The sequence below is a fragment of the Onychostruthus taczanowskii genome, unplaced genomic scaffold (genome assembly GCF_017590055.1).
Source record: "Onychostruthus taczanowskii isolate IOZ18803 unplaced genomic scaffold, ASM1759005v1 scaffold15, whole genome shotgun sequence".
Lineage (NCBI taxonomy): Eukaryota > Metazoa > Chordata > Aves > Passeriformes > Passeridae > Onychostruthus > Onychostruthus taczanowskii.
Genome location: NW_024498685.1, coordinates 6260811 through 6276213, shown reverse-complemented (window position 1 = coordinate 6276213; position 15403 = coordinate 6260811). Strand labels below are relative to the sequence as shown.

The 15403-nt window shown below is 40.2% G+C and overlaps 1 protein-coding gene across 1 annotated transcript in view; it reads right to left on the bottom strand.

Moving 5' to 3' along the window:
• LOC121332940 (potassium voltage-gated channel subfamily KQT member 1-like) overlaps positions 1-15403 on the bottom strand; it is a 416905-nt gene that overhangs the window by 365121 nt on the left and 36381 nt on the right. Inside the window, exons 6-10 of the mRNA XM_041398878.1 lie at positions 12515-12655; positions 6655-6765; positions 6273-6368; positions 5343-5471; positions 3276-3438 (exon numbers count right to left, since the gene is read on the bottom strand). Of these exons, the coding sequence (XP_041254812.1) occupies positions 3276-3438; positions 5343-5471; positions 6273-6368; positions 6655-6765; positions 12515-12655 (640 nt within the window). The remainder of the gene's footprint in view (positions 1-3275; positions 3439-5342; positions 5472-6272; positions 6369-6654; positions 6766-12514; positions 12656-15403) is intronic.

Below are 15403 nucleotides of genomic sequence, written 5' to 3'. Positions count from 1 at the left end.
AGGGCTTGCACATGTCTTGTCATCCTGAAAACAGACCCTGCTGCAGAGAAGTAGGTACCAGGATGGGCAAAAGTCCAGGTAAAGATTAATTTCAGGAATACAGAGGATACTTAAGGATACATTCCCAGGTAAGGATGAAATGACAGAAGGTTTTAAATCACTACATGAAAATATTAAATTATACACCCTGCTATGAAATAGCTCCTTAGCTGCAGCAACAGGCACCCATGAAAAAAAATAATACTGCACTGGAGGGTCGCAAAGATGCTCCAAGGGCTGGAGCACCTCTGCTGTCTACAGGCAGGCTGAGAGAGATGGGAGTGCTCAGCCTGGAGAAGAGAAGGCTCTGGGGAGATCTCACTGCAGCCTTCCAGCACCTGAAGGGACTTTGTGAAAACACTGCAGAGGGACTTTTCACACAAGCAAACAGTGATAGGACAAGGAGAATGGATTGAAACTAAAAGAGGACTTAACTAAATTAGATATCAGGAAGAAATTCTTCCCTGTGAGGATGGTGAGGCTGTGGCTGTCCCATCCCTAGAAGTGTTCAAGGCCAGGCTGGGCAGGGCTTGGAGCAAGCTGGGATAGTGGAAGGTGTCCCTGCCCATGGCTATGAGACTGAATGATCTTCAAGATTCCTTCCAACCCAAATAATTCCAGGATTCTTTGATCCTTAAGGTCCCTTCCAACCCATTCCATGCAATGCTATTCTATGACTCAGCATCACACTTATTTTATAGAACTTCCTATATCTCTATGTTTGTTTTAGTTGTTCCTTATTAATTTCTTTCTAAACAGCTTCATTTCAAGAGGTTTGATTTTCAACAAGGAAACTATTATTGTGGAAGAATTTTGGCCTTTCTCTTTCTGTAAGGATGGACAAATTCTGAATGCTACAGATAATTTTTCATCAGCCCACACCCAAAGCCCCATACACAGTGCGGAGGTCAGCAGTAATTTTTCTTTTAGATTATCAAGTTTTTGTTTCAAAACTCTACCATTTTTGGTGAACAAAGGTCTTTCAGTATCCAATACATGGGGGTTTTTATTCCACATACACAGAACCCTCTCCGAAACCTTAATGTTGATCATCTCTGTTTTGTAAAGTTTTCCCTTTTCTCCAACCTTCTCCATATAAATAAAGGAAAGCATTTTTGCCCAGCTTGGGAAGATCTGCCTCCTAAGCAAGGTTTGAGCAAGCCAAGAGTAAGACGGGTGGATGTGGATACATGAACAATTAGGAAGATTCTATTTCCAGGAGAAAAGGTGTGTTCACATAATGCCATTGCTGAATTAAGGCAAATATCTCCTTTTACAAGGATACTTGAAATACATTTCTATCTATTTCTGCCCAGAACAAGGAATTTTATCAGTGGGACTGTTACTGTGTTGCCTGTTATTGACAGGCATGCATTTTAGGTCATCCTACAGCAAAGATCTGGTATAAAGCAGCAAAGAGCTGGTATAAAGCAGCAAAGAGCTGGTTTAGAGCAGCAGCTCTGCTCCTCTAGGTCAGGCCTAGAAAAGTGATCGCATTCAACCTTGCAGTTTGCCATCATCTGCAAAACATCCAGCCCCCACTAGGAATTAATAAAATATTCCACTACAGCAACACTCAAATAGAAGCTGGCATGGCCCCTTTCAATTACCTTTTTTGAATGATGATCCTCTCTGCCTTTTCTACTTTCAGCTTTTTTGAGAGGGAAAAAAAAGCCCCATTTACAGGCTTAAAGCCTAGTACTTCTACTCCCCAGGAATAGAAGCCTATTAATTCTGGCAAGGAGAACTTCACTGAGAGAAATCAGGCTTAAACTTTTGAGAGGTGTCAAGAATGTTCAGTCAATTGAGAAATTGAGTTGGCCAGCTGCATTCCTGGAAGCTTTGCAACAGAAGGAATGAATCAGGAAAATCAAATTGAGTGTGATTTAACCCTGACACTGGCTAAGGCAAAACATGAAAGAAAATGAAAAATAGATAAAATTTAATTAGTAAGGGAATAATATGCATGGCTGTCTCTCAGAATAAGAATAAATCCAACCAGCTATAATGAAAGTACAAGGAGAAAACATTTTCAGAAAAAGTGGGGAAAATTCTTTCATTTTCCTGTCAGGCAGAAACAGATACAGGCTTGGCTCATCACTCTCTTTCCTATGGCACAGAGCCTTGCTCAGATAAACTATGATCATTGAGAGAACACAGCATTAGTGAACCAACATACACTGGCAGAGTCCTGAGTGCAGCCAGCAGTCCCCAGCACCTCTATGGCCTCCAGGAGCTCAACACTTTGCTGCTTCTATCCATCACATCACAACACCAAAAACACACTCAGCAAAATCCGCTGCCACACAGTCAGCAAGGGAAGCTGCTCCAACACAGTAAACATGCTGAGAATGAACACAGTATTCTGTTATGAGATGGGGAGTTAAAGCAGAAACTTTGATTATAAATATCATACACTTCATGCCCTCTCCCAGAACCCTAAAAGCACTGGAAATGCCTCTGGGTATGGAACAGAACTCAGATTATGAGTTCAAGATGTAGCAGATCTAGAACAGAGTCCCAACCCCATCAACAAAGAAAATAAATGCAAAAGAGGAAAAGTCAGCTTTCCAGAAAACTTTCTTTCATAGTAAACAATACCATTTTATATTTCACATTATAACATTCATATTTCCATTGCAAATTTAATTTTAAAGAGAGGATTTTACAAACAATGCAAGCATGTTAACTCAGCAGTGAAATTCAGACAGTTTCCATGTTGAAATACAACCATTGCTTATATAAACACAGTATTTTAAATGAAGCAAGAGAAAAACCCCACTTATCAAAACCTCTTAGCTGATGTGGGCATAAAAATAGTTGGTTTTTTCTTGTCACAATTTGTTTGCACTATATTTAAGAGGGGGCTGTAAAAAAAGTAGAATTTTTTTTCCTGGTTTCTCTTTCCTTCTTTCAGAAGGAGGTAAAGTTAAAAGGTGAGATAGACCTGAGGAAGCTTTTCATCCACCTCTGAAATAACTCAAAAAAGAAGAATGAACATTATATCCAAATTGACAGTGAGCAAGGAAAGCTCTTTTGATATTCACACCACACTATTTAAAGACTGTCTTTCATTCATGTCCCCCTACTTTTGTTATGCAACCATCCTTGGTTGAAGGCATTTTGATTTACTGATTAGCTTAGAATTGTTTGTTCATAGAACCTTTCCCTTTATCACATCAACTCTTTGTAAGTTTGTCTCTTAAAAAATGATAAACTGAGCATAAGTAAGTTACCTTTGGGTTCATCAATGTAGAAGGACACATCTTTTTTGTCCTCTTGCTCATCAATGTGATCATAAGTGATCTGGGGAACTGACAAGGAATTTTCTCCTGGGTTTATTACAGGTGCAGAGCCATTCCCACAGCCCAGCTTCCCTTTTCTCCTGTATCTTCTGGCCTGTGAGAGTAGGAATGGAATGATCTTAGAAGATGCTGTCAAACACAGACAAGTGCACATGTGAGCTTCACTGTACAGTGAATTCACTTGATGGCTTATGTTTTGGGTTTTTTTTTAAGGATGAAACTGAAATTCAATGAAAGGGCTGCAACCTTTGTTTATGGTTTTAAAGTGTCTGATTCTGAATTATGAACTAAAACTTGGTAAGAATTTGATTCAGGCAACTAGAACATTCTGAAAAATCAGGCCATTAGTAAAATTTCTAAAATTGGAACCAAAACTTAAGGCATAGAAAATTCTAATAATGACTTCAGCATGTATCACCATGTCAGGAATATCTTTCTAAAGCCTAAATTCAGCATAACCATAGACTTTGAACTATGAACTAGGCCCTGTGCAGCATATTCAACTAAAGAAAACTTCACCTTTGCCAAAAAGGCTAAATTAGGCACATCAGGAGAAGAGAAATCCTTCCTCCTGCCTCCAAACCGTTTTCCTGATTTTAGAAGCCTAAAGACAGCCTAATAAACAAACTATAATTGGTACTTTAAAATGAAAGTTTGGATCAGCAGAAAGAGCTGCAGGGTCAAGATACTCACATATGGGAGGGACAAGGCTACTTGATCTAAAGTGAAACCAACTCTTTATTGTGGTCTACATTCAGACTTTGGGAATTCCTTCTTCTGCTCTGCAGCAGTTAAACAAATGCACATTCAAAATAAAATGGGAGGAAAATAGTAGAAATAGGTATTTGTTGTGGACAGTGGATGCACTGATATGCATCAAAATACTTCTAAAAGCAAAGATTACAGTCTCTTATAGCAGGAAAAGAAAATGGGAGTCCTCTGGAGAACAAAATGCTACAATGAATACAAAATTATCAGTATGGATTTGAGACTTGAAAATAGGAAGTCACAGACCAAGAAATAACAAGAGAAGAGGGATCCTTTGGTAAGAGGTGAAAGAACCACTACCATGTTCTTAAATGAGAGCTTAGAGGGCACAGGGAGGTGCAGACAAATAATACATTAGAGAAAACACTAGAGAAACAGAGGGAAAAGATGTTTTCCCCATCTTTCCAACCATGGATTGCTTGCTGTTCAGCAGCACACGCAGGAGTCTTACTTCTGCTTTACCCCTTTCCTCCTGTTTTTCCTGCCTCCAGTTGTCACAGAGCAAGGTCACACTAACCCCAAAACACAGGCATGCACACAGATCAGGCTGCTTCAGCTTCCCCCATGTGCCAGGGGGAATTGCACAGCCCTTCTCCCCTGGGAAACAGGCTCCAGTGGGATGCCACTGCCCAAAGTCAAGCCTTGACCATCCTTTGGGAAAGGCTGGGTCCCTGAGCTGGACCTGCTGCAGACTCTGCCCTTCTGGCAAGCTTGGCAATGACACCACAGAACTGGGTGTGGGCAATTCCATCTTTGCAAACACCGTTCCCCTTTCCTGCACCCACAGACCAGGAACTTGCCCTAATTTCTAAAGAAATAAAAGCAGCATGGAGTACTTCAGAGCAGAGTAACTGCTGTCAGCCACGTGTTAAGCCTCAACATAAAGTTTTAAACTGGCTTGCTCCTTCTTCTGGTATGAACTACCTTGAAAAACGAAGGCAGAATGGGAAAGTGGCACCATTGCCTTGTGCTGTGAGAAAGTAGGAGACTCCAAAGGAAATAAAACAATGGAGAGCTGGTACCTGCCTGACAAACAAGGCAAATGCAATTAGAAGATAGTCTTTCCTCAAGAATATTTTAAGGAAAACAAAACTAATTGGGCTGTGGCAGGGGGAAAATAAACGTATTTCAGGTGTCCAAACTGCTCAAGTCATTCACGAGGTTTTTGGCAAGTTAATTATAATTTAAAATGAAAAGCAAGCAGAGAGCCAGCCCCGCCAGTGCTGTTACCTGTTTTCTCAGACCGGGACTAGATGGCGCTGGAGACTTTTTGGGATTTTGCACAGGAGCTGTCACATAGATCTTCCAGGTGGCTGTGGAGGTGCAGGATTTCTCTGCTGCATAGCAGCGCCACAGGGTCTGTAAAGAAACCCAAAGAACCTCAGTCCAGGAGCAGTCACTGGGCTCCTGCACGGCAAATTTTGCAGCAATTTGCAGAAAAATTTTTCAGCAAGTGACAACAAAGCCCTTAGTCCAGGTAAACACCACTCCTGATAAAGCACAACCGTGGTGGATGCAATTTGCATCAGGACACACACACGAATCACACAGAGATATTCAGTGTGCTCCCCCCACGAGCTGGGATCAAACTCTACCCACAGCAAAAAAAAACCCCAAATAAATCAAACTCAACCCCCACAAAAGTGAATCCCCCACTGAATGCTGTGTTTTCTTTTTTCTGCACTGTGCCACAATGAATATTTGTGCACTGAGCTATTTAATTCTTTATATCATCATATGGGATGTTATGCTGGGAGATTTTTCTAAAATCGGGTGTGTTTTTCCATGTATTTGCACATTCACCACTTCAGGATTTGACAGATGCACACGACCGAAAACAACGTGAAAATGACGTTCTGAATTAAATAGTATAATAAAAAATTTTATTATGTTTTTAGTATTTCACTACATATACTCACTGCATCCAGTTAGTCTCGTTATGCCTGTGAATATCAGGTATAGTGCAGCTCCCAAAAAGGGAGAGGCAATTATCTTAATCTCTCTACTTACTGACATGGATCAAAATGACAGTGGCTAAGCACAAGTTACAGATCTATAATAAATTTAGGAATGGTGATTCTCAGTACTTGAACTTCCAGGTATTACTCTTCTCTCCAATAAACTCTGAGGTATTTTAGTATTTTACTGTTGTGGCCTTACCTGAATTAGGGAAGCTGCAGCTGGGATTTGTCTATTGAAATGCTTCTGACGTTGTTTCTGCTGTACTTTCAGAGCAAAACCAGACCCCAGAATACCCTAACAAAATAACAAAACTACTAATCAGACATGTATATAGCTTCATATATCTAAATAAAATACTTTGTACCTGGAATAAGCAGACATTTAACAAAAGACTTTATAAAATGCATTTTCAAATGTCTGAGTTCTATTTATTCCAAATCTTAAACTGAGCAGATCAACAGCAGAATTGTGTAACTTCAATAAACAGCACATATTTATTGCGTGATCCACAGGTTACAGGAGCCAGAGACATTCACAGAGGTGGACACACCTTTAATAAAGAGATTCAAGTTCCACTTACAGCTGGCAGTGCAAAGAAGGAGATGGCAAACACGGAGAAGCAGGAAGCTATTGTCTTCCCAATCCATGTCTGAGGAACTTTGTCTCCATAGCCGATTGTTGTGACTGTTACCTACACCAGGAAGAAACATCTGTTTTAGTGCTTTTTTCCTCCAAAAATCATGAGGAAAAAAAAAAAAAGAATGGAAGGGGAAAGTAGTTAGTGAAGTATCAGGAGACAGGTGTGAACCATGTATGTGGATTTGGGGATAAGGTGAAAAAGGACAGAACTAACCCATCCCAACTGAATCCTCACAGCAAGAGGAGGAGCACACAACCATTCCAGGATATGTTATCTCCCAAAGTCAGCCTGCCAGGAGAGCTAGACCTGAGCACACCTGAGGCCTGTGCTCAGCTTTCTTCCTCCCCCACAAACACAGAACCTGGCTGTGGTATTCACATTCTCGGAACAGAGAGAGACATAATTCTCTCTCCCAGAATTTTTCCTAGGGAAGGCAGTGAGAAGCTCAGAAAAGAAAACAATTCTCATCTCCACTTGCTGCTCCTGTTGTTTGGCACATGTGGAATGTGTTCTGGAGATTGTTTACAGAGAATGATTTGTTAATTGTTAATTGGACACCGGTGATGGTTGTTTGGGTTGATTGCCCATTTAAGTCAAAGCTGTGTCATTACCGCCTAGAGACAGTCACAGGTTTTTCTTTAATAGCTCTTTAATATAGTACAGTATTAGTGTAACATAATATAGCTTAATAAAGCATTTGTTCAGCCTTCTGAAATCATGGAGTCAGAGCACATTATTCCCTGGCTGGGGACTCTTTGCAACAATACATGGCCACTCAAAATTGTGCTTAAGCCACAAGGTGCTTAAAATTGGATCTGATATTGCTTATCAGGGTCAGGGAGAAGGGGCCCATAGTCCAGTGAGACAACAGAGCCAGCAGGGCAGCACCTCTCCCATCAGGAGCCAGGACCTTTCAAGCAAAACAGAAGCAGAAAGCACAGCCAGGTCCACCCCAGAGTCTGGATTACAATGCAGCAGCACAAGGAGGCAGGTCTGACAGCAAGCCACCAGTCAGGATTAGGATCAAGTGGCCAGCCCACAGGGAGGAGACAACAGCAGGGCATCATCCCATGGGTGAAAATCAGGATTGAGGGAGCCTAAACCTAGACACAGCTGCAACTGAGCTACAGACAATATCTCCTGTGCTGAAATATTGCTGAAATGTTGCGCATGGAGCACCACCAGTGGGGTCTTGCTGGTCAGGGTCATTAGGTCAATTAGTGCCCTCAGGTCTGGGACCTGTAGGGACTTGGCTCTGCACAGACTTTCTGACTTTCTGCAGAGGTGGCAGGCCAGCCCTGAAAAGCTCTAGAGGCAGGAGGACCTGAGTGGGACAGAGGTTTGGGGCTGTTCCTGAAGAGTCCCAGAAGGATGAATGAGAATTCATCATGAGCCAGAGGTCAGGAAGGACCTGGTGCACGGGGAAAAGAGGGTCCAGGTGGTGGCTGGTCCATCAGAAAGGTTTGTGATGTAACAAGGAGCCTCTGCTGCCAATGGAAGGGGATAATCAGCTGATCCCAAAGCAGGAATCCACAGCAAGCCACAGAAATCACACCTGACATGGGCCTCAGCACCATGGTCACAGCAGGGCGGGATTCACAGACCACATTCTAAAACAGAGATCCTGGGCCATGGGGGTGTTGGGTATTCAGCATCCTCAGAGCTCTGATGCTGCCATAAAATGGTGTGAGAAACATGACTTGGATCCCTGAGAAGTGAGAAGCTTCTGGTGAGGAACAGAAGAGCTCTGTCAGCAATACTAACCACTGGGGAGAGCTGTAAATAGAAAAAATGTACTTTTATTTGGATGTACCAGCCCCAAACCTAGACCCCCTCCCTTCACTTTGCCTTGAATGGTAGCAGAAACACAGCCAAAACAGACTTAAAAGAATATGTAAATTTACACTGACTATAAAGAGGCTGCCTTTTATGGAAAAATTTGCTGACAAACGCTTAGATGTTATGCAAAAATAGTCTTCTCAGAAGAAACTATCAAGCAATAAAGGCATGGGAAGAATATGTTTCCTCCTACTCTCAGAGCTGGAAGAAAGATTTGCAGGGAAAAAAATCAGCAACTACTACCAAACTTAGTTTTTCCAAGTTCCAAAAAATAGTTATATTTGTGTTTATTCCTCATGAATTTTCCACTTGATGAAGACCACTTTGTAGTAGCTATATCCTTGGATGAATATTGTTCTTTTGAACTGCAATCTGCTCTCAGCAGGAGCTCTGTCTTGCCAGGTGTTTGTCCAGATTTAATGTGGCTGGTCAAGTGACTCAGGTGCTGTGTGCTACCAGCAGGACAATGAATTTGCCAGTCCCCAGAGGTAAATAAGACCCCCCAAAATTCAGCTTTGAAATACAGCATGTGTTTCTGTGGTAGCAGAGGAAGTTAAAGCTGTTTCTTTAACAGCACTTCAGCTCCTCAGTGTACCCAGATGACCCTTCAAAGTCAGTGGTTTTTCCCTTTCTTTTCCCCTCTTTTTTCTTACAAAAGGCTTCTTGGGTTTTTTGGGGATGGTTTGGTTTTTCTGCAGTGGTTTTGGTTGTTTTTTTTCACTAAGTTCTCCAGCACCCAGGACTTAAAACCAAACTGCAGTAATGCTGAGTTGCCTTAATTCTACTATGGAAGACAGCATGAAAGCTGTAACCACAGGAAAGCTGTAACCACAGGAAAGATGAATTTTCCACCTGCACAGCAGGCACTTGGCTGGCAGACTCCTGCAGGTGCCTGAACATGTCTCAGGAAGTCTTCCCCTGGCTACCTTAAGAGGGCTCCTTGTTGGTAATTTAATTAGCACACTGAATACATGGAAAGGATTATAAATAATGGAATTCTCTGGCTGTCTTAATCACAGCAGAATCTTTTTTCTACTCATACAAAGTTATCAGTATTTCTGAGCAGAGAAAGTTGGAGAGCTGGGCTCTGGAAAATGAAATATCTTGTAACAGGGATTTAGGATGGCACATTCCAGATGTGTACACAGGCTCTAAACACACACACATATGTGTCAAAAAGGGAAGAACTCTGATTTAGTGGAAGTCAACAGGGCTGCTCAGATGTTTAAAGACAGGCAGGTGTCCTCAGGTGTGAGGAGTCAGAACTGCACACCACAAAAAACCACACTAAATATAAAGGGATTCCAACTGCTACCTCTGGCATGGAAATTTACTGCTGGAAATTCTGAGCAGTTGATCCCAAGTACCTGTGCCAGTTAACATCAATTCACTGGAGCAAGGATTTAACTTCAATCAGTGGTACAGAGTAGCTGGGTTTGCAGCAAGGCAAATAAGCTTTACCAGTGGAAAGAGGCAAGCAGGCAGGGCCAGCAGAAGAGAAGGCTCCTATGTGCTCTTCTTTCTTAAGGAAAAAATACCCAAAAGGACCAGGGCAACTGCTGTGATAGAGGTTGCAATTCTGGCAGACTGACCATGCTGTTGGAAGTGCTTTTACACATGCCCCACATACTACAACTTCTGAGAATGGCTTCATGTGGAACACAAGCCTTTGATATGTCTTTGCAGTTTAACCTGTTTGCCTGCCAAATCTAGGAGAAAAAAACCCTTGTCTTTAACTGAAGCAGGTGAATGTAGTTAGCAATTAATTCCAACTCTCATTCATTCTTTATTTTCTCTTTTCCTTGTATTTAAACCTTTCAGGTCATTTGTATCAAGTTCAGCAAGCTTGCACTTTCTCCTCAAAGCAAAATGTTCCCCATAATATTCTCTGTGGTTTTTGTCAGACACATAAGACTTTCAAATACTTGGTACCAAGATTTTTTTTCCAACGGCTCAGTTTTGAAAAGCAAAAGCAAAAATCAAATTTCACTCCCTAGTAACTCCACATCTGTGTTCCTATGTTCCAGGAGATTTGAAAAGAAAAAGAAACTGATTCACTTTGTCCTTTGTTCCTGTTCCCAGCTGTGAACTGCACCTGCACCGTGACTCACTAAATGCTGAGGAGGCCTAGATGCCTGAAAAGCTTAAACAACAATTTGAACAGTGTTCCTCACACAGCCAGAGAAAGAGGAGCTGATTTTATCTTTCTGCTACACAAAGCAAGTCAAGTTTTGGAAAATAACAAAACCCACTGAACACTTCACCTCTCCCATCCACACACTTTGAAACACAGATCCCAAGTCATCTGTCTCAACAAGGTGCTGGGCATTTTAAGCTTCTCTGATGGTCTTCATAGCTCCTTTTAATTTCCCAAAGTCCAAAACACTGTTGCAGAAACACACTCTGACTTTTTTAACCTTAACTTTTTTACTCTTTGCTCATATCAATGCAATACCTCATACATTTCTAACTCATACCTAAATAGTCAATGCAACTACTGAAGCAACTCTGAAAAACTAAAGCTAAAAAAAAAAAAAAAAAACAAACCAAGGAAAGGTAGGAAGAGTGAAGAGTACACTGGGTCCACACGGAATTTTTATCACATGCAGAAATTACTTTAGCATGAACATACATGGATAGAACTGGATGCTAAAAGTGATCCACTGGTGTTTGAGGTGAACTTCACAAATAATGGAAGAATAAGTGAGAATAAGAGTTCTGGTTTGCTCTCGTAAAGCTGGCATGGGGTATCTTTCAATTATACCCTGATTGTTTTTCTTTTAAAAAGCACCACAGTCTCTACTTCTGAGACACTCATTATTTTCCTCCACTAGCTACAGGTTGCTTCACTGCTATAACCATGAGGTTTCATATTCTTAAAATTTTATCCCATGTCCACTGAGGACTTCAACAAGTGATAGCTCTATGGCTTGGTTTATGGTTTCATTGCTTCCCAGCATCTTAGATCATCAGGTTCATCTGGCCATTGAGTGGATTTTTCTTTTTTCCCTTGATTCTTCTGGGTTTGTACTATTTAGCACAGTCATAGGTGATACTCTGCAGATTAAATGAATACTTGATAACCCAGTGACAGGAATTTAATGTTTAAAATATTTTTATAGTGAACCAGTTATAGAGTGGGGACTCAGGCTATGCATAGTATAGTCTATAATTTTGTGTACTTCATTGAAGTAGAGACTTATGCACCATCTAAGTTTGCTGTCATCTTATTGCAAATCTTCCATACATTCTCAGTAAATTCTTATGAGCAGCTCCTCACAACCCACGCCAACTCTCTTCTCAACCAGCTAACCCACTCTTTTACGGCACTCGTCCTTACTTGACACAGCTGTGGCCTATTAAGGGCAGGCCTGTTCCTAATCTTTGATAATTAGTACAGCTGCAGCTCCTCAGGGGTGAGATTGCCTTTGCACTATCTCTGTTCTCTTACATTCTATCTCCCCACATAAGTTAAAGACAAAAAAACAAAAACCAGCAAACTATAACCTGCATCAAGGTCCAAATTATTACTTTTAAGCAAAAAGGAAAAAAAAAAATAGGATCGTTAACCCAACTTTCACATATAGAATATGTTTTTAAGTTATGCACTTTTTGCAGATAACTAAGTAGAGCTTAAAGGAAGTGATATAGATTTTGAAGGGGATTTTTACTTTTTTGAGATGTGTTTACTTTTTGAGATGATTTTTAATTTTCATATCTGTAAGCATTCGGCATCCTCTGCTAAGAACTTGTGAACCTGCTTTCACAATAGGATTTATTACCCCAATAATTTAATTGTATTTCTTATATCTTGCTTGTATCCCCCTGAGGAGGTTGTCAAGCTTCCCTACAGAAATACATTCTGTAAAGAAAGAAATGCCAGGGTTTTCTGAAAAGATCACAACTTGAACAGAAAACCTTGGGCCCTGTTTGCACACACATTTTGTTGGTGAGCACTTACCACACCCCACCAAAGGGCATCAGCATAGCTGGAGAAACCTGTCTTTCCATCCTCATCAACTGCATCCTTCTCAGCAAGATAAACAAAGTAGGATGAAAAAATTAATCCCAAGAATCCAATGTACAGTGTGGTTATGAGTTCCTATTCAAAGAGAAAACAAACAAGTGTATGAGGTTTTCATCATATATATATATATATATATATATATATATATATATATACGCATCACTGTAAAACACTGCAAATAACTGTGGCGTTTTTGCATCACAGTAGAAAAATTAATATGTTGTATTTCAGGGATGAAATTTGCCTCCAGTAAAACAGCTAAAACATTAACTTGGATTTTATTCATAGCAGGCTAAACAGTTCAAAAAGCCATCATTATGGGCTTGATCCTTGGGGCAGCTAAATGTACAGAGGGACATCTCTCCTAATTATGGAATGGGAATCATTCCACTTAACAGTCTACTCAAAATACTAACTGTCTAAACATTTAAAAAGTAGCAAAGCAGCTTTAGAAATGTCCTTTCTGAAGAGCACACTGAGAAACAGCAGCCATGTCTCATGATCTTTAGACTGCTTAAGACTGGATAGTGATGCTCAACAGTTTAATGTTAAAATAAAGAAATAAATAAATAAAATCTGAAGATAAAGTATGCTAGGTAGATGTCATGTTTTCAGTCCTGAAGTACAAGGCTAGGGCAGACTTCTATGAGGGCATGTTACAGTCCTTGTGAATATACCATTTTCTCTAAAGATTTTTGGGCAGGAGAGTTGTGTCAGACCTGCTCTGACTTAGATACAGGATTCTCACAGTCTTCAGGAAAAAAAAGAAAGTGCTTGTGCACTTAAACAAGCCAAAATGTGTGGTGTCACAGATGCAAAACCACATGAAGATTTTAAAAGCAGTGCTAAATGAGATATCCACCTGCCCCTCAGGGAAATCCAATACCTAGTTATAAGGGAAAACAGCTCTTTCTAATTACTTAAAGCTTACATGCATCATTCCTTTATTTTCTTTGCACAAATTTGGCCATCTTTATCAGGAAACAATGTTGTGCTACATCTTCACTGGCATCTTAAGTTCTTGAAAGTCATTCCTCTCTCCTTGGGTCCCAGCCAATAAGGGAATTAAAATACTGCCATATGATACATTTAAAATTAAAACCTGCTTAGGAAGAATTGCCCCTACTTTTAAAGTATGTCAGGTTTTCACAGGTGTTCTGTAATATTCTACCCATGTTTCTCAAACTGCTAGTAAGGGCAGGTTCAATTTTATCACCAAACTTCCCTCAGATTTCTTTTTTCTTTCTTTCTTTTCATTTCCCTGTAAGAGGTTTCTGGGCAAAGGTAGCCCTTATATCAAGTACCAACAATCAGCAGCAGGAAGTATAAATATTCTTCCTTCTCCTACAGCACTAATTACAATCTGGGTTCAGGAAAGCTTTAAGTAGTCTTGGCACAAAGAAAAATGGGTGTTTTTCCCCTAATCATTTAATGATGACCTAAATAATGAATTTTGATAGTATGTTGTCTTGCTCATGGCCAAATCTTTTAATTTAAGCTCTACCTTTTTGCAGGCCTGTTTGCTAAACAAGGCAGCCAAAAAAGGAAATAAACCCTGGGGTTTCAGTAGTTTCTCTGCTGGTCACCTTTATTTTCTCACCTTTATCTCTTGATAATGGAGCACTGTGTACTTGTAGATATGACTTGCTTTGAAAAGCTCCTTCTGTTAACATAAACAATTGTCTGTAGATGATAATTGGAATAATTCTGGTTTAAGTGCTGGCTTTTTGGGAAGCAGGCAGGAAAATAGCAGAGTATTATGAAATCTTTTCAAAGTGGCTAAAATATCAACAGAACTACTGAGTTTATTTCACCTCTCAGCTCTACTACTATTCATCTGAAGACAGAATTCTTTTTAAATAAAGGCCAATTGAAAATGCAACTGCCTTGGACTTACTCTAAATGACACAATCCATGTTCCAGGTGTATAGAGAGACTCTTTAATTATTAAGAACGATGGCAGCAATGTCATACATACTTCATTTAAGGGAGAGTAGAAGCTTTTTAAGTAACGCATGCTTCATGAGACATGATCACAAAACAAAGGGTATTCTGCAGGCATCAGGCCTTAAAACTACATATTTATGTGGGTTTTATTAGATAAGAGTTTCAGAATAAAGAGTGCTGCCTAAAACAAATGGCTCTTTGCAGCAGGGACTTTCAGATTCACACACACAGGGAACAGTAAGAACAAGAAATGCACAAAGGTAAATTTGAATACTGAGAGAGCTGAGTGTCACCATGACATATTTTATGAAAATCCTTTCAATAGGATTTTCTCCTGAGAAGCTGAGGAGCCTCAGGAAAGAAATGTAAACAATAATTATCTGCTTCTGTGGAATGCAACAGGTGCATCTTCGACTGGCCCATGTGGATTGTTTTCTCTTGATGACCAATCACAGCCACCTGTGTCGAGGCTGTGAGCAGTCACAAGATTTTGTTGTTCATTACATTCTTTTTCTTTCTAGCTTTCTGATGATCCTTTTCTCTCTGTTCTTTTTTGTATAGTTTTAATATATCATTTTAATATAATATAATATCATAATATAATAAATAAGCCTTCTGAAACATAGACTCAAGATTCTCATCTCTTCCCTCATCCTCGAACACAACCATAGTTGAGTCAGCACATTTTTTAAGCTCAGCTATATCTCCATTTTCAGTTAAAATAAGGACCACACAATATGAAGTTCGACACTTGGAAAAAATACGAGAATCCCTCCTGTCTTGAGAACAGTGTAAGACCTCACAAAGCAAGGTGAGGAAGGAGTAAAACCAACCTAGAGGCTCACAAGCTGGAGCTTGAGCGGCTAACTTGGCTTC